Genomic DNA, 18,369 nt, shown 5'->3' with positions numbered 1-18,369 from the left:
GAGGTGGCCTGAGGGGGGGACACCTTTGGGGTCTATGGAGGTGGCCCGGGGGGGTTGTCACCTCTAGAGGACAATGGAGGTGGCCCGAGGAGGGGGGGTTGTCACCCCTGGGTGACACCCTGGGATGTCACCTCTTGGGACAATGGGGGGGGTGTTGTCACTCCCTGGGGACAATGGGGGGGGGTTACTCTTAGGGGACAATGGAGGTGGCCTGGGGGGGGGGGGTGGTTCATCACCCCTTGGGTAGGGGGTGTCACCTCTTGGGGACAGTTGGGGGGGGGGGTCACCCTTAGGGACAATAGAAGTGGCCCCGGGGGGGGAGGTTGTCACCCCTGGGTGGGGGGTGTCACCCTTTGGGGTCAATGGAGGTGGCCCCCGGGGGGGGGTTGTCACCTCTAGAGGACAATGGAGGTGGCCTCAGGGGCTCCCGGTCACCTCTAAGGGACGGGGGGGGGCTCTGGTCACCCCCAGGGGACAGCAGTGGCCGGGGGGGGGGTTGTCCCCATGTCCCCCCCGGGTGACGCTGCCCCCCCCGCAGAGCAGGACGGGGCCCCGGGGGGCTGAAGGAGGAGGAGGAGGCGCCGCCCCCCCCCGCGGCCGCCCCCCCGGAGCCCCCCCCGGCCCGGGAGCCCCCGGTGACACCGGTGACACCGACGGTGACGGTGACGACGGCTCCGCCATCATCTACGAGATCCCCCAGGAGCCCCGGCGGTCAGTGGGGGGGGACTGGGGGACATTTGGGGGCATTTGGGGGTGTCTGGGGACATTTGGGATTTCTGGGGACGTTTGGGGACATTCAGGCGTTTCTGGGGACATTCAAGGGGTTGGGGGACGTTCTGGGTTTCTGGGGACATTTAGGGGTTTCTGGGGATGTTCAGGGGTTTGTGGGGACTTTTGGGGACATTCAGGGGTTTCTGAGGACATTTGGAGACATTTAGGGGTTCCTGGGGACGCTTGGCGTTTTCTGGGGACTTTTGGGGACATTTCAGGGGTTTCTGGGGACATTTAGGGGTTTTTGGGGACATTCAGGGGTTTCTGGGGACATTTGGAGACATTTAGGGGTTTCTGGGGACATTTAGGGGTTTTTGGGGACGTTCAGGGGTTTCTGTGACATTTTAGGAGGTTCAAGGGCTCTTTGGGGGGGGCGCTGCATTTTGGGGGGTTTTCGCAGGTTTTGGGCTCGGGGGCTCGCGTCGGTGCCGGGGGCGGTGACAAGGGGGGGGGGGTGTCCCCTGTCCCCACCCCCCTCCCGACCCCCCCTTTTCCCGGTGCAGGAGGGGGCCCCCCCCCCGCCGGAGGAGCCCCCCCCTGCGGCAGCGACGGCGGCGCCCGGGGACACAAACGGGTGAGGACCCCCCCCCGGTGTCACCGTCACCCCCGGTGTCACCGTCACCCCCGGTGTCACTGTCACCCCCGGTGTCATCCCTGGTGTCACCATCAGCCCCGGTGTCACCCCTGGTATCACCCCCCCGGTGTCACCGTCACCCCCGGTGTCATCCCTGGTGTCACCGTCAGCCCCGGTGTCACCCCCCCGGTGTCACCGTCACCCGCAGTGTCACCCCTGGTGTCACCGTCAGCCCCGGTGTCATCCCTGGTGTCCCCCCTGGTGTCACTGTCACCACCCGGTGTCACCCCCAGTGTCACTGTCACGCCTGGTGTCACCCCTGGTGTCACCGTCACCCCTGGTGTCACCCCCGATGTCACCGTCACCCGCAGTGTCACCCCTGGTGTCACCCGCGGTGTCACTGTCACCGCTGGTGTCACTGTCACCCCGTGTCACCCCTGGTGTCACCGTCACCCCCGGTGTCACCCGTGTCCCCGCAGGGCCCCCCTGCGAGAGCGGCCGCCCCAAGCGCCGGAGCCACCGCGAGGCCACCCGGGAGCCCCCGTCACGGTGAGGGGACACGGGGGGGACAATGGGGACACAGGGGGACGTTGGGGACACAGGGGATGTTGGGGACACGGGGTGGGTTGGGGACACAGGTGTCCCTGGGTTGGGGACCTTGGGGACACGGGGGTCACCTCTGGGACATGGTGGCCCCCCTATGTGGCCGTCTCTATGTGGGGGGTGACACGTGGCCCCCAGGCTGGTGGCAGGGCCGTGGTGACAGCCGTCCCCAAGGGGACACAGGGCCACCTCCGAGGTGACAAATGCCCAGGGCCGGGGTGACACGTGGCTGTTCGGGGCCATCTCCTCGGTCAGGGTCACCACCAAGGTGACAGGGCCACCCTGGGGTGGCACGCGGGGGGTGTCCCCAGGTGTCCCCGCTGCGACGCTGTCCCCTGTCCCCAGGTGTCCGGTGGCGCCCGGGTGGGCCCCCCCGCCCCCGCGTCCCCTGCGCCCGACGCGGCCACCGGCCCCCCGGTGTCACCGGCCCCCGGCGCCCCCAGCCCGGTGGCACCTGAGGTGGCCCCGCGGGGACGTCACCGGTGTCACCTGCGGCCCCGCGGGGACCTGACGGGGACCCTGGCGCCTGTGGGACCCCCCAGCCCGGTGGCACCTGCAGGACGTGGCCTTGTCACCCCTGGGGTGTCCCCTGTGTCACCAGGGCGCCCTTGGGGACACCCCTTGGGGACACCCCTTGGGGACACCCCCAGCGCCCCATGGGGCTCCGTGTGTCACCGCGGCCCCCCAGGGCGAGTCCCGCCCCCCCGGGGTCACCAATGTCCCCTGTGTCACCAAGGACCCCCCCGGGACACCCATTGGTGACAATGGGGGGGGGCCCTGCAGACCCCCCCCCATGGGGACCCCCCACCCCCCCTTATTTATTTATTCCCCCCCCCCCATTAAAGTGACAGTCGCTGCTTTTCCCCCTGCCTCTTCTTGGGGGGGCGGGAGGGGCCCAGGCGTCCGGGCCGGGGGGGGGCCCTGGGGGTCATGGGCCCCTATAGGGACCTATGGGGGGTGGGGGGGGCAGGACAGATCCAGGGGATCTGTAGGGATCTATAGGGACCTACAGGCCCCTATAGAGACCTATAGGGATCTGTAGGGGCTGGGGGGGCCCTGGGGGGGCCCTCATCCACCTCCCCCCCAAAAAAGCCCATTTTCCGTTTCCCGAATTCATTCATTATTTACACGAAGTCCCGGGGGGGGACCCCCCCCCCCCACGGCCTGGAAGGGGGGAGGAGGGGCCACAGGGACAGGAGGGGACAGCGGGGGGGGGGGGTGTCCCCGTGACCCCCCCCTCACTACAGGGGGGGACATGGGGACAGTGGGGGGGGGTGTCCCAGTGACCCCTGTGCTCCGGGGGGGCTGTGGGGGGGGGGTGTTCTGGTGACCCCCCCCCTCGGGGGGGTCGTGAGGAGGGGGGTGTCCCAGTGACCCCCCCCCACTGCAGGGGGGGACATTGGGACAGCAAGAGGGGGCGGGGGGGTGTCCCAGTGACCCCCCAATACGGGGGGGGGACATGGGGACAGGGTGGGGGGGGGTGTCCCAGTGACCCCTCTGCTCTGGAAGGGGGGGGGGCTGTCGGGGGGGGGGTGTCCCGGTGACCCCCCCCCCCCGCTGCAGGGGGGGACATGGGGACAGCGGGGGGGGGTCACCGGGACCCCAGGTGCCACTGCGAGGGGGGGGGGACTTGGGGACAGTGTCGGGGGGGGGGTTGTCCCTGTGACCCCCCAGGGGGGGCAGTGGGGGGGGAGGTTGTCCCTGTGACCCCCCGGGGGGTCCCTGGGGGGGTCGTCCCCGTGTCCCCCCCCCCGTGTCCCCCCCGGGGGTCACTCGGGGCTGGGCGGCTGGTAGGGCTCCAGCAGCAGCGCGGAGAACGCGTTGACGCGCTCGGCCCCGCGCACCTCGTGCGGCAGCAGCGGCAGCTTCACGATGTGGAAGTCCTCGTACAGGTCCTCCATCTGCGGGGCCCAGGCGTCCGGGAGCGCCGCGGCACCGCCCCGGGGGGCCCGGGCGTCCGGGGACACCCCACACACCCCTGCACCGCCCCGGGGGGCCCGGGCGTCCGGGGACACCCCCCACACCCCTGCACCCCCCCCATGGGGCCCGGGCGTCCGGGGACACCCCCCACACACCCCTGCACCCCCCCATGGGGCCCAGGCGTCCGGACCCCCCTTCCCATCACCCCAGAAGGGGCCCAGATGTCCAGATCTGTCACCCATGGGGCCCCAGTGTTGAGGTTCCCCCATGTCCTGATTCCCAAGGGGCCCCGGCGTCCGGGTGCCCCCTATCCCCAAGGGGCCCCGGTGTCCCCCATCCCCATGGGGACCCAGTGCCCCATCCCTGTGGTGTCAGGTGTCCCCCATCCCCGTGACACCCCAATGTCCGGGTGCCCCCCATCCCCACGGCACCCCCCGTCCCGCGCACCTGGTCCAGGTACTTGGCCTGAATGTGGTACCGGACCCCATGGAACCCCGATGTTTGGGTGTCCCCCATCCCCATGGCACCCCCGTGCCCCATCCCCACGCTGTGGGGCACCCCCCATCCCACACACCTGGTCCAGGTACTTGGCCTGGATGCGGTGCCAAACCCCATGGAACCCCAATGTTTGGGTGCCCCCCATCCCCATGGCACCCCCGTGCCCCATCCCCATGGCGTGGGGCACCCCCCATCCCCACGCTGTGGGGCGCCCCACACACCTGGTCCAGGTACTTGGCCTGGATGCGGTGCCGGACCCCGTGGAACCCCAATGTTTGGGTGCCCCCCATCCCCATGGCACCCCTGTGCCCCATCCCCACGCTGTGGGGCGCCCCCCATCGCACACACCTGGTCCAGGTACTTGGCCTGGATGCGGTGCCAAACCCCATGGAACCCCAATGTTTGGGTGCCCCCCATCCCCATGGCACCCCCGTGCCCCATCCCCACGCTGTGGGGCACCCCCTGCCCCACACACCTGGTCCAGGTACTTGGCCTGGATGCGGTGCCGGGTCCCCATCGAACCCCAATGTTTGGGTGCCCCCCATCCCCATGGCACCCCCGTACCCCATCCCCACGCTGTGGGGCACCCCCCATCGCACACACCTGGTCCAGGTACTTGGCCTGGATGCGGTGCCGGGCCTCGCACATGCGGCAGGGCGGCCGCGCCGGGAACACCAGCTGGTTGACCACGATGTTGTGGGTGTCGATGCGGCACTTGGCCAGCTCCTGGATGAGCCGCTCGGTCTCGTAGAGCGACAGGAACTCGGCGATGCACACGCAGATGAACGTGGTCTGCTCCTGTCCCGCGGCGCCACCGTCACCCCCGTGTCCCCAAGGGGCTCCCGCGGGGCCCCACGTGGCCCCAGGACTTCCCCGGTGGCCCCATAAGTGTCCCCTGGCTCTATGGGGTGGGGGCACCGGGGCTTTGTCACCCCCGTCACTCTGTGATGGCCCCATGATTTCAGTGTCCCTGTCACCACGGTGTCCCCGTCACCCCCCTGTATCCCTGTCACCTCCCCATGTCCCCAGGATCCCAGTGTCCCCGTCGTGCCTGTGCCCCCATCACCCCTGTGTCCCTGTCACCTCCCTGTCTCCCTGTCACCTCCCCATGTCCCCAGTGTCCCCATCACCCCCATGTCCTCATCACCCCTCTGTATCCGTCACCTCCCCATGTCCCCATCGCCCCTGTGTCCCTGTCACCCCCACCGTATCCCTGTCACCTCCCCATGTCCCCATGATCCCAGTGTCCCCGTTGTCCCCATGTCCCCATCACCCCTGTGTCCCTGTCACCCCCACCGTATCCCTGTCACCTCCCCATGTCCCCAGTGTCCCCATTGCCCCCATGTCCCCATCACCCCTCTGTATCCCTGTCACGTCCCCATGTCCCCAGGACCCCAGTGTCCCCATCGTCCCTGTGTCCCCATTGCCCCTGTGTCCCTGTCACCCCCACTATATCCCTGTCACCTCCCCATGTCCCCATGATCCCAGTGTCCCCATCGCCCCCGTGTCCCTGTCACCCCCCTGTGTCCCTGTCACCTCCCCATGTCCCCATGACTCCCACTGCCCCCGCTGTCACTTCCCATGTCCCCATCACCCACAGTGTCCCCACCGCACACGCTGTCCCCCTGTCTCCCGATGTCCCCGTCACCGCCCCAGTCCCCCCCGTCCCCCCTGTCCCCCCGTGTCCCCTGGTGTCCCCCCCGTGTCCCCACCGGGTCCTTGAACTGGTCGCTCACGGAGCGGATCACGGGCAGCGTCTCCTCCAGCCGCGACGCCAACTGGTCGGCGTTCATGTCCCCAAGGCCCAGCATGGCGCACATCTGGGGACATGGGGACAGCAGGGGACATGAGGGGACGCGTGCACATCTGGGGACATGTGGGGACACGTGGGGACAGCGGGGGACGTGAGGGGACACAGGGACATGTGGGGACAGTAGGGGACATGAGGGGATGGGCGCACATCTGGGGACACCGGGACATGTGAGGACAGCGGGGGACGTGAGGGGACAGGTGCACATCTGGGGACATGTGGGGACAGCAGGGGACGCGGGGGGACAGGCGCACGTCGGGGGACACATGGGGACATGGAAGCGTGTGGGGACGTGAGGGGACACGGGGACGCGGGGGGACACTTGGAGGTGCAAGACTGTGTCCCCCGTGTCCCCCATGTCCCCCCGTGTCTCCCCGTGTCCCCGTACCTGGGAGATGAAGGGGCTGATCTGGTTCTTGATCTGCATGAGCCGGCCCAGCCCGTGTCCCCCCGTGTCCCCCATGTCCCCGTGTCCCCCCGTGTCCCCCCATGTCCCCCCGTGTCCCCGTACCTGGGAGATGAAGGGGCTGATCTGGTTCTTGATCTGCATGAGCCGCCCCAGCCCGTGTCCCCCCGTGTCCCCATGTCCCCCGTGTCCCCATCTCCCCCGTGTCCCCCCGTGTCCCCCATGTCCCCCGTGTCCCCCCATGTCCCCATGTCCCCCGTGTCCCCGTGTCCCCGTGTCCCCCCATGTCCCCCGTGTCCCCCCGTGTCCCCCCATGTCCCCCGTGTCCCCGTGTCCCCCCGTGTCCCCGTGTCCCCGTACCTGGGAGATGAAGGGGCTGATCTGGTTCTTGATCTGCATGAGCCGGCCCAGCCCGTGTCCCCCCGTGTCCCCGTGTCCCCCCGTGTCCCCCCCGTGTCCCCGTGTCCCCCCGTGTCCCCCGTGTCCCCGTACCTGGGAGATGAAGGGGCTGATCTGGTTCTTAATCTGCACGAGCCGGCCCAGCCCGTGTCCCCCCGTGTCCCCCGTGTCCCCGTGTCCCCCCGTGTCCCCCCGTGTCCCCCGTGTCCCCGTGTCCCCGTACCTGGGAGATGAAGGGGCTGATCTGGTTCTTGATCTGCATGAGCCGGCCCAGCCCGTGTCCCCCGTGTCCCCGTGTCCCCCCGTGTCCCCCCGTGTCCCCGTGTCCCCCCGTGTCCCCCTGTGTCCCCGTGTCCCCGTGTCCCTCCGTGTCCCCCGTGTCCCCGTGTCCCCGTACCTGGGAGATGAAGGGGCTGATCTGGTTCTTGATCTGCATGAGCCGCCCCAGCCCGTGTCCCCCCATGTCCCCGTGTCCCCCCATGTCCCCCCGTGTCCCCCATGTCCCCCCGTGTCCCCCCGTGTCCCCGTGTCCCCCGTGTCCCCGTCCCCCCGTACCTGGGAGATGAAGGGGCTGATCTGGTTCTTGATCTGCATGAGCCGGCCCAGCCCGCGCTCCACGATGGCCGGGAAGTTGAGCAGTCGCAGCGTGTGGCCCGTGGGCGCCGTGTCGAACACGACCACCGAGAAGTTCATGCCCTTCACCAGCCTGCGGGGACGGGGGACATGGGGACATGAGCGGGGGGGCATCACCACAGGGGACACGGGGACGGGGGGACACGGGGACGTGAGCGGGGTGGTGTCACCACCGGGGACACGGGGACAGGGGGACACGGGGACGTGAGCGGGGTGGCATCGCCACCGGGGACACGGGACACGGGGACAGGGAGATGAGCAGGGTGGCATCACCACCGGGGACATGGAGACACGGGGACACGGGGACAGGGACGTGAGCGGGGTGGCATCGCCACCGGGGACACGGGAACACGGGGACATGGGGACGGGGACGTGAGCGGGGTGGCATCGCCACCAGGGACACGGGGACACGGGGACGGGGACGTGAGCGGGGTGGCATCGCCACCCGGGACACGGGGACAGGGGGACAGGGACGTGAGCGGGGGGGGCGTCACCACCAGGGACATGGGGACAGGGACGTGAGCAGGGGGGCGTCACCACCAGGGACACGGGAACACGGGGACGGGGACGTGAGTGGGGTGGCATCACCACCAGGGACATGGGGACACGGGGACAGAGACGTGAGCGGGGTGGCGTCACCACCGGGGACACGGGGACATGGGGACACGGGGACGGGGACGTGAGCGGGGTGGCGTCACCACCAGGGACATGGGGACATGGGGACGTGAGCGGGGTGGCATCGCCACCGGGGACATGGGGACACGGGGACAGGGGGACAGGGACGTGAGCAGGGGGGCGTCACCACCGGGGACATGGAGACATGGGGACAGGGACATGAGCAGGGTGGCATCGCCACCGGGGACACGGGGACACGGGGACAGGGACGTGAGCAGGGGGGTGTCACCGCCGGGGACATGGGGACAGGGGGACGGGGACGTGAGCAGGGGGTTGTCACCACCGGGGACATGGGGACAGGGGGACGGGGATGTGAGTGGGCACACATCACCATCGGGCCCGCGGGGACAGAAACATGATGTCCCCATGGGTGTCCCCGCGATGTCCCCACGCCCACCTCATGACCTCGGCGTAGCTCATGGCCTTGTCGATGCCCGGGAAGGCGCTCATGGCCGTGTCCCCATGGGGATGTCCCCCCATGGCTGTGTCCGTGTGGGTGTCCCTGTGTCCCCGTGGGTGTCCCCATGAGTGTCCCCATGTCCCCGTGGGTGTCCCCACGGTGTCCCCACGCCCACCTCATGACCTCGGCGTAGCTCATGGCCTCGTCGATGCCCGGGAAGGCGCTCATGGCCGTGTCCCCATGGGGATGTCCCCCCATGGCTGTGTCCCTGTGTCCCCGTGGGTGTCCCCACGGGTGTCCCCATGTCCCCACGGGTGTCCCCGTGTCCCCATGCCCACCTCATGACCTCGGCGTAGCTCATGGCCTCGTCGATGCCCGGGAAGGCGCTCATGGCCGTGTCCCCATGGGTGACGCAGTGTCCCCATGGCTGTGTCCCTATGGATGTCCCGGTGTCCCCATGTCCCCGTGGGTGTCCCCACGGTGTCCCCATGCCCACCTCATGACCTCGGCGTAGCTCATGGCCTCGTCGATGCCCGGGAAGGCGCTCATGGCCGTGTCCCCATGGGGATGTTCCCCCATGGCTGTGTCCCTGTGTCCCCGTGGGTGTCCCCATGGGTGTCCCCATGTCCCCGTGGGTGTCCCCACGGTGTCCCCACGCCCACCTCATGACCTCGGCGTAGCTCATGGCCTCGTCGATGCCCGGGAAGGCGCTCATGGCCTCCTGCATCATCTTCTTGCCCACGCTCAGCACGTTGTCCTCCTCGAAGAACTCGTCGGGCAGCTCCGCCACCCCCAGGCTGGGGTCGATCTCCTGCGGGGACATTGGGGACATCGGGGACACCATGGGACACTGGGGACGCCGCGGGGGACACCACAGGGGACACTGCGGGGACACTGGGGACAGCACGGAGACACAGAGGACGGCAGGGGGACATCGGGGACATCGTGGGGACACTGGGGACGCCACGGGGGACACCGTGGGGGACGCCGCGGGGGACACTGAGGAGACCGGGGGACACCGTGGAGACACAGGGGATGGCAGGGGGACATTGGGGACATCGGGGATGCCATGGGGACACTGGGGGGATGCTGCAGGGGACACCGTGGGGGATGCCGCGGGGACACTGGGGACAGCACGGGGACACTGCAGGGGACACCACGGGGACACTGGGGAGACCAGGGGGACACCGGGGACAGCACGGGGACACCGTGGAGAGACAGGGGACAGCAGGGGGGACATTGGGGACACTGCAGGGATGTTTGGGACACCGCGGGGGACGCCACGGGGACACTGGGGGACAGCATGGGGACACCATGGAGACACAGAGGACAGCAGGGGGACATTGGGACATCCAGGATGCCGCAGGGACACTGGGGACCGCCGCAGGGGGACACCGTGGGGACACTCGGGAGACCAGAGGGACACCAGGGACAGCACGGGGACACCATGGAGACACAGGGGATGGCAGGGGGACATTGGGGACGCTGCGGGGACACTGGAGACGCTGTGGGGGACACTGCAGGGACACTGGGGACAGCACGGAGACACAGGGGACGGCAGGGGGACATTGGGGACACTGCAGGGATGTTGGGGACACCGCGGGGGGACACCGCGGGACACCAGGGACAGCATGGGGACACCATGGAGACACAGGGGACGGCAGGGGGACATTAGGGACGCCGCAGGGGACACTGGGGATGCCATGGGGGACACCGCGGGGGACACCGTGGGGACACTGGGGAGACCAGAGGGACACCAGGGACAGCACGGGGACACCGTGGAGACACAAGGGACAGCAGGGGGACATTGGGGACACTGTAGGGATGTTGGGGACACCATGGGGGACACAGCAGGGACAGCGTGGGGATGGTGGTGACATTGTGGTGACACTGGGGACATTGTGGACACCGCCATGGGGGATGCTAGAGACACCATTGGGACACTGGGACACCCGCAGTGGTTGTGGTTACCACCATGAGGATGTTGGGGACACCATGGGGACACTGGGGACGCCACAGGGACGCTGGGGACACCGTGGGGACATTGGGGACACTTTGGGGACATTGGGGACACCGTGGGGATGCCACAGGGACACTGGGGACATTGGGGATGCTGTGGGGATGGTGTGGACACCGTGGGGACGCCATGGGGACATTGGGGACGCTGTGAGGACATTGGAGATGCTGTGGGGATGGTGTGGACACCGTGGGACGCTGGGGACACTGTGGGGACACTGGGGATGCTGTGGGGACGCTGTGGGGACATTGGGGATGCCGTGAGGACATTGGGGATGCTGTGGGGATGGTGTGGACACCGTGGGGACACTGGAGATGCTGTGGGAACACTGGGGACACCGTGGGGACGTGGGGGACACCGTGGGGACGCCGTAAGGACATTGGAAATGCTGTGGGGATGGTGTGGACACCGTGGGGACATTGAGGACGCCGTGGGGACACTGGGGACGCCGTGGGGACACTGAGATGCTGTGGGGATGGTGTGGACACCATGGGGACACCGTGGGGACATTGAGGACGCCGTGGGGACACTGGGGATGCCGTGAGGACATTGGAGATGCTGTGGGGATGGTGTGGACACCATGGGGACACCGTGGGGACGCTGGGGACACCGTGGGGACGCTGTGGGGACAGCGGGGACAGCGCGCAGCCACCCACCATGGCGAAGAGGTTGTCGTAGCCCAGCACCTTGGTGGGCACCTTGGAGAACTTCTGGTCGAAGGCGTCGGAGATGTTGTGAGCCGGGTCGGTGGAGATGAGCAGGACGGTGTCCCGGACACGGCACAGCTGGACCGGACCGCCAGGCTGCAGCTGGGGACACCATGGGGACATTGGGGACATGGGGACACCATGGGGACACCACGGGGACATGGGGACATTGGGGACATGGGGACATGGGGACACCATGGGGACATGGGACACAGCCGCGGGTCCATAGGGATGAGCAGGACGGTGTCCCGGACACGGCACAGCTGGACCGCCAGGCTGCAGCTGGGGACACCATGGGGACATTGGGGACATTGGGGACATGGGGACACCATGGGGACACGGGACACCATGGGGACATGGGAACATTGGGGACATGGGGACACCATGGGGACATGGGACACAGCCGCCGGTCGGTGGAGATGAGCAGGACGGTGTCCCGGACACGGCACAGCTGGACCGCCAGGCTGCAGCTGGGGACAGTGACAGCAGAGTGACACTGGGGACATGGGGACACCATGGGGACATGGGGACAGTGACACCAGAGTGACACCAGGGACATGGGGACACCACAGGGACATGGGACAGCTGGACGGCCAGGCTGCAGCTGGGGACATGGGGACAGCAGAGTGACACCGGGGACATGGGGACACCACAGGGACATTGGGGACAGTGACACCAGAGTGACACCGGGGACATGGGGACACCATGGGGACAGTGACACCAGAGTGACACCGGGGACATGGGGACACCATGGGGACCTTGGGGACATGGCACAGCTGGACCGCCAGGCTGCAGCTGGGGACATGGGGACATTGGGAACATTGGGGACATGGGGACATTGGGGACATGGGGACACCATGGGGACACGGCACAGCTGGACGGCCAGGCTGCAGCTGGGGACACGGGGACATTGGGGACGTGAGGACACCATGGGGACACGGGGACAGTGACACCAGAGTGACACCAGGGACATGGGGACACCACAGGGACACGGCACAGCTGGACACCCAGGCTGCAGCTGGGGACAGTGACACGAGGCGGGGGACAGTGACAACCAGGAGGTGTCACTGGGTTGGGGGGGCAGTGTCACCAGTGGGGACAACCATAGAGTCCTTAAGGGTGAGAAGAGCGTCAAGACCCCGAGCCCGGGGGACATCGATGACACCGGGGGGGGGGGGGGGTGACAGCAATGACACCGGAGGGGACATCAGTGACACCGGGGGGGGTGACACCAGGGGGTGACACCGGGGGTGGCACTGGGGGGGGAGGGACGACCCTGCCCCCCCCCCCCCCCCCCGCGGCTGGGTCCGCCCCCCCCCCATCCAAAATGGTCCCCCGCCCCCCTCTCCCGGTGCCCCCCCCCCGCCGCCCGCCCCGCTCCCCCCCACCCCCCCGCCGCCACCTGCACGTGGTCTTGCCCACGCCGCCCTTCCCGCCCACGAAGATCCACTTGAGGCTCCGCTGCTCCACGACGTTCGCGAGCGTCGGCTCCAGCGGCTCCACGTCGGGCGCGTCCTCGAACTCGTCGGCCTCGGGCGCCCACCCCGGCCGCCGCCGCCGCCGCCATCTTCCCACCGGAGCCGCCCTTCCCCCCCCCCCCCCGGGCCGCGCCGCCGTGGTACGGCCCGGCCCCGCCCCCCCCCGCGCCGCTGATTGGCCGCCTCGGCCTCCCTCCCCCCCGCCCGCGCCGCCGTGGTACGGCCCGGCCCCGCCCCCCCGCGCCGCTGATTGGCCGCTTCGGCCTCCCCCCCCCCGCGCGGCGGGGCTCCGCCCTCCGCCCGCCCCCGCTGGCTGCCCATTTGCCGGGCGCGCGCCGCGTCTCGGCGCTGATTGGCTGCCACGGTTGCTTAGCAACGCCGCCCAATCAGCGCCGCGCGGGCTGAACGGTGAAAGGCGGGGGGGAGGGGAAGCGGGGGGAAATTCCCATCGCGCCCCGCGGCGCCGCCTTGACGTCATCTCCGGCGCGGGGGGGCTTCCCGTGGTGCCCCGGGGCAAGATGGCGGCGTACGGCGAGGACGCGGAGGCGCCGTCGCCGCCGCCCGGTGCCGCCGCCGGCGTCAACGTGTTCGCGAACGACGGGAGCTTCCTGGAGCTCTTCAAGCGCAAGATGGAGGCGGAGCAGCAGCGCGAGCGCCAGGCGGCGGCGGCGGCGGCCGGAACCGGAACCGGGGCCGGCGCCGGGAGCGGCCCGGGCGACGGCGCCAAGAGGAGCGGGAGCGGCGGCGCGCCCGGATTCGTAAGGAGCGCGCCGGGGGGCGGCCCGTTACCGCCCGCCCCCGGTTCTAGCCGGTTCCGGTTTCCTCCCCGGTTCCGGTTTCCTCCCGGTTCCGGTTTCTCCCGGTTTTCCTCGTCCCCGGTTCCGGTCCTTCCCATTTTTTTCCCCAATTCTCCCCGTTATCCCATCCTACCCCCCACCCCGGTTCCTCCCGGTTCCGGTTTCCTCCCGGTTCTCCCCGGTACCATCCCCCCGTCCCGGTTCTCGGGTCCGGATCCCCGGTTCCGGTTTCCTCCTCGTTCCGGTTCTCCCCCCTCCCCGTTGCCGCCGTCGCTCCCCCCGCTCCCCGGGGGGGTCCCCCCCGTTTCCGCCCCCCCCCCCGGTACCGGCGGGGCTGACGGTGCCGTCCCCCCAGGTCGGGCGCCGCAGGGGGGGCAACAAACTGGCCCTCAAGACCGGGGTGGTGGCCAAGAAGCAGCGGACCGAGGAGGAGGTAGGCGAGCCCGGCGTTCCCGGCATTCCCGGTGTTCCCGGTATTCCCGGTGTTCCTGATCCCGGCGCGTCGCTCCGGCCGAGCGCCCCCAAACACCCGTTTTTTCGCTTCCTTCCTCCTCGCCCCTCCTCTTCTCCCACTTTTCCCACTTTTTCCCTCCGTTTCCCCTTGTTTTCCTCCTGTTCCCCCCGGTTTCCTCCCTATTTTTTCCCCCCCCGCCCCGTTTCCCCATATTTCTCCCCCCCCGTTTCCCCATATTTCTCCCCCCCGTTTCCCCATATTTCTCCCCCCCGTTTCCCCATATTTCTCCCCCCCGTTTCCCCATATTTCTCCCCCCCGTTTCCCCATATTTCTCCCCCCCGTTTCCCCATATTTCTCCCCCCCGTTTCCCCATATTTCTCCCCCCCGTTTCCCCATATTTCTCCCCCCCCGTTTCCCCATATTTCTCCCCCCCGTTTCCCCATATTTCTCCCCCCCGTTTCCCCATATTTCTCCCCCCCGTTTCCCCATATTTTCTCCCCCCCGTTTCCCCATATTTCTCCCCCCCGTTTCCCTGTGTTTCCCCCTGCATTTCCCTGTTTTTTTCCCCTGGTTTTCTCTTCGTTTCCCCCTCTCATTTTTTCTCCCGTTTCCGCATTTTTTCCCTTCGTGTTCCCCCCCGCTGTTTTCTTCCTATTTCCCTCGTCATTTTCTGCCCCGTGTGTCCCCCCATGTCTCCCCCTGTGTCCCCCCTCATTTCCCTCCTCATTTCCCTGTTTCCTCCCCGTGTCCCCCCCAATTCCCCATGTTCACCCTGTTCCCTCCCATTTCCCTCTTCATTTCCCCATTTCCCTCCCATGTTTCCCCACTGTTTCCCCCCCATTTCCCTGCATTTCCCTGTCCCCCACGTGTTTCCTCACTGTGTCCCCCCCCATTTCCTGTCCCCCCATTTCCTGCTGTCCCCCTGTGTCCCCCCCATTTCCCCCGTGTTCCCTCCCGTTCCCCCCGTTTCCCTCTTCATTTCCCCGTGTCCCCCCATTGTTCCCCTGTTTCCTCCCCATTTCCCCATCCCCTCCATGTTTTTTCCCCACTGTGTCCCCCCATTTCCCCACTGTGTCCCCCCATTTCCCCACTGTGTCCCCCCGTGTCCCCCCATTTCCCCACTGTGTCCCCCCGTGTCCCCCCATTTCCCCACTGTGTCTCCCCGTGTCCCCCCCATGTCTCTGTGTCCCCCTGTTGTTCCCCTGTTTCCCCCCCCATTTCCCCGTGTCCCTCCCATGTCCCCCCCATTTCCCCGTGTCCCCCCATGTTCCCCCCGTTCCCTCCCCATTTCCCCCCCCATTTCCCCATGTTCCCTCCCGTTCCCCCCCATTTCCCTCTTCATTTCCATGTGTCCCCCCCATGTCCCCGTGTCCCCCCCCGTGTCCCCCCGTTGTTCCCCTGTTTCCCCCCCATTTCCCCGTGTCCCCCCCATTTCCCCGTGACCCCCTCCCGTTCCCTCCCCATTTCCCTCTTGATTTCCGTGTCCCCCCGTTGTTCCCCTGTTTCCTCCCCATTTCCCCGTGTCCTCCCATGTTCCCCCCGTTCCCTCCCCATTTCCCTGCCCCCCCCATTTCCCTGGGTCCCTCCCATGTCCCCCCCCATTTCCCCGTGTCCCCCCGTTGTTCCCGTTTCCTCCCCATTTCCCCATCCCCCTATTTCCCTGTGTCCCTCCCGTTTCCCTCCCCATTTCCCGGTGTCCCCCCATGTTCCCCCCCCGTTCCCTCCCCATTTCCCCCCCCATTTCCCCATCCCCCCCCCATTTCCCCGTGTCCCTCCCGTGCCCCCCCCCATTTCCCTCTTCATTTCCCTGTGTCCCTCCCGTGTCCCCCCATTTCCCTGTGTCCCTCCCGTGTCCCCCCATTTCCCTGTGTCCCTCCCATGTCCCCCCCATTTCCCCGTGTTCCCCCCCGTTCCCCCCCATTTCCCTCTTGATTTCCCCGTGTCCCCCCCCATTCCCTCCCCATTTCCCCCATTTCCCTGTGTTCCCTCCCATGTCCCCCCCATTTCCCTCTTGATTTCCTCGTCCCCCCCGTGTCCCCCCCATTTCCCCGTGTCCCCCCATTCCCATTTCCCTCTTGATTTCCCCGTGTCCCCCCCCCCATTTCCCCATGTCCCTCCCGTGTCCCCCCCCCCATTTCCCTGTGTCCACTCCCGTTCCCTCCCCATTTCCCTCTTGATTTCCCCGTCTCCCCCCCCCGTCTCCCCCCCCCCGTGTCCCCCCCATTTCCCTCTTGATTTCCATGTGTCCCTCCCGTGTCCCCCCCCCCCATTTCCCCGTGTCCCCCCGTGTCCCCCCCGTCCCCCCCCGCAGGTGCTGACGAGCAAGGGCGACGCGTGGGCCAAGTACATGGCGGAGGTGCAGAAGTACAAGGCGCACCAGTGCAGCGACGACGACAAGACGCGGCCGCTGGTCAAGTAGCGCCGCGCGCACGGACTCTCCCGCCTGTACATACTTATTTAACCGGCGCCGCCGACCTGTTTTTATATGTACAAATATATATAGAGCTCTCGTTTTCTTTTTTTTTTTTTTTCCCCCTTTTCTCTCACGTTTTCCCGGGATTCCGGCGCCCGCCTCGGGAATCCGCGTCACCGGAAAACCGGGTGGAAAGGGGGCGGTGGCGGCGCCGGCGGGAAAACCCTCGGAGCCGTCGCATCCGCCCGCCGCTTCCTGGGGTTTTTTTGCCCCCCCCGGGGGGTGACGATGCGCTCCGGGCCCGGACACGGCGCCGATTCCGCCATGTGAATCCCGGATCCCGGTTTTCCTCCCCAAAACGGCTCCGGGTGAGGGGGAGCGCAGCCCCCGGAGCTGCCCATCCCCTGGGAAGAGGCCGGAGCGGCTCCCGCCCGGAGCAGGGACTGATCCTGCTTCCCGCAGCCCCTTTATCCTCATTCCCTCCATCCCTTAACACTTCCCACTTTTTTTCCTTTTTTTTTTTTTTTTTTTCCAATAAAATCCTCTTGCAAAGCGACCTGTGGGGCTGTGTCTGTCCTCCCCCGCCGGGAAGGATCGAATCCCTCGGCTCTTCCCAGATTTTCTGAGATGTGGCGGCCCCTGGAGCCGCTCTGGTTCCGGCAGAGCCGGAATGGGGAAACCGGGAGCCCGTGGGAGCCCCTGCGATTCCTGGGAATGGCCGGGGGCTTCTAACGAGGTGCCCGGCTGCGGTTGTGGGATCTGATCCCATAAAAACCCTGGGGATGGGATGGCCCAATTGGGAACAGAGCAGGAAACTGGAGCAGAGGGGAGAACCGGGACCGACCATTGATCCCCATTGATCCCAGTTACCCCCAGTGATTCCCGGTGCCCCCCGTTCCCGCTCCCGCTGCTCCCCCTTCCCCCAGGGTCCCCCATTCCCCTCCCGTTGATCCCGGTTCGTCCCGTTTCCCCCCATTCCCGCTCCCAGAGCACCCCCCGCCTCCCCGCAGTGGTACCGCCCGCGCCGCGGGGCACGCTGGGAAGTGCAGTCCGGCGCGCGCGGACTCCGCGCATGCGCAGAGGCGGGAGAGCAACATCGCGGGGCGGGGGGAGCGCTCCGGGAGCGCCCCCCAGCACTGGAGAAAGGGCGTGACCAGGCATAACCCCGCCCCCTTCCCCTCGTGGCCCCGCCCCCGGCAGCCCACGTGACGCGGCGCCGTCCTTCCGGGCGCGCTCGCGTGGTGCGCACGCAGCGCGGCGGACGGTGGCCGGCGGGGGTCAGCGCCCGCGTGCCGCGCTCGCCTCCCCCCCCGGGGCAGCGCCGCGGCGGGACCCCCCCCCCGCCACCGGATTCCCCCCCCTCCCCTTTCACCGGGACCCCTCCCCCCGCACCGGGACCCCCCCCCTCCGGTAGGTTCCGGCCCGGGCGGGGCCCGGGGGAGCGGGCGGGAAACGCGGGGGTTGGGGGGGGGGTAAACGGGGCTGGGGGCGGTTGGGGGGGGGGGGAAATGGGCGCGAATGGGGGTCGGGGGGTGCAAAAGGGGGAGCATGGGGGTAATTGGGGGCGGAGGGGGCTAATTGGGGTGGGGGGTTAATTAGGGTCGGGGAGGGGGCCCGGGGGGTAATTGGGGGTTGGGGGGGCGGAAGGGGGAGCCCATTTCGGGGGGGGGGGACGAAGCCACGTGCTCCTCCTCCCCCCCCCCCGCTGGTTCCTGCCCCCATCCCGCGGTTCCAACGTCCCCGCGTCCCCCCCCGTTAATGTCCCCATGTCCCCGTGTCCCCCCATTAACACCCTCGTGTCCCCCCATTAACAC

At 68.2% G+C, this 18,369-nt stretch overlaps 2 protein-coding genes across 2 annotated transcripts; one reads left to right on the top strand and one right to left on the bottom strand.

The window, feature by feature from the left end:
* Positions 1 to 3,717: 3,717 nt before the first annotated feature.
* On the bottom strand, positions 3,718 to 12,980 carry GET3 (guided entry of tail-anchored proteins factor 3, ATPase). The gene is given in 12 exon segments (XM_088538860.1): positions 3,718 to 3,761; positions 3,764 to 3,787; positions 3,790 to 3,849; positions 4,970 to 5,032; positions 5,035 to 5,164; positions 6,079 to 6,186; positions 7,537 to 7,687; positions 9,352 to 9,500; positions 11,363 to 11,491; positions 11,844 to 11,883; positions 12,816 to 12,964; positions 12,966 to 12,980. Coding segments are annotated over 12 exon segments (1,062 nt in total).
* Positions 12,981 to 13,408: 428 nt separating this feature from the next.
* Positions 13,409 to 16,571, top strand: LOC148590572 (telomerase RNA component-interacting RNase-like). The gene is made up of 3 exons (XM_088538859.1): positions 13,409 to 13,649; positions 14,044 to 14,121; positions 16,454 to 16,571. Exons 1-3 carry the CDS (start codon positions 13,410 to 13,412, stop codon positions 16,559 to 16,561), a joined length of 426 nt encoding a protein of 141 aa, XP_088394985.1. The 5' UTR covers position 13,409; the 3' UTR covers positions 16,562 to 16,571.
* The last annotated feature ends 1,798 nt before the right edge of the window (positions 16,572 to 18,369 follow it).

The sequence above is a fragment of the Tinamus guttatus genome, unplaced genomic scaffold, assembly GCF_059628265.1.
Source record: "Tinamus guttatus ecotype Peru unplaced genomic scaffold, ASM5962826v1 Tinamus_guttatus_pri_ptg001247l, whole genome shotgun sequence".
Taxonomy (NCBI): domain Eukaryota; kingdom Metazoa; phylum Chordata; class Aves; order Tinamiformes; family Tinamidae; genus Tinamus; species Tinamus guttatus.
This window is presented reverse-complemented; position numbering and strand designations above follow the sequence as displayed.

Bases quoted from the DNA above. Each gene is read 5' to 3' on its own strand.
- LOC148590572 (XM_088538859.1), top strand. From the start codon at position 13,410: ATGGCGGCGTACGGCGAGGACGCGGAGGCGCCGTCGCCGCCGCCCGGT. The intron at 13,650-14,043 runs GTAAGGAGCGCG...CCGTCCCCCCAG, and splicing joins GCGGCGGCGCGCCCGGATTC to GTCGGGCGCCGCAGGGGGGG. The intron at 14,122-16,453 runs GTAGGCGAGCCC...CCCCCCCCGCAG, and splicing joins AGCAGCGGACCGAGGAGGAG to GTGCTGACGAGCAAGGGCGA.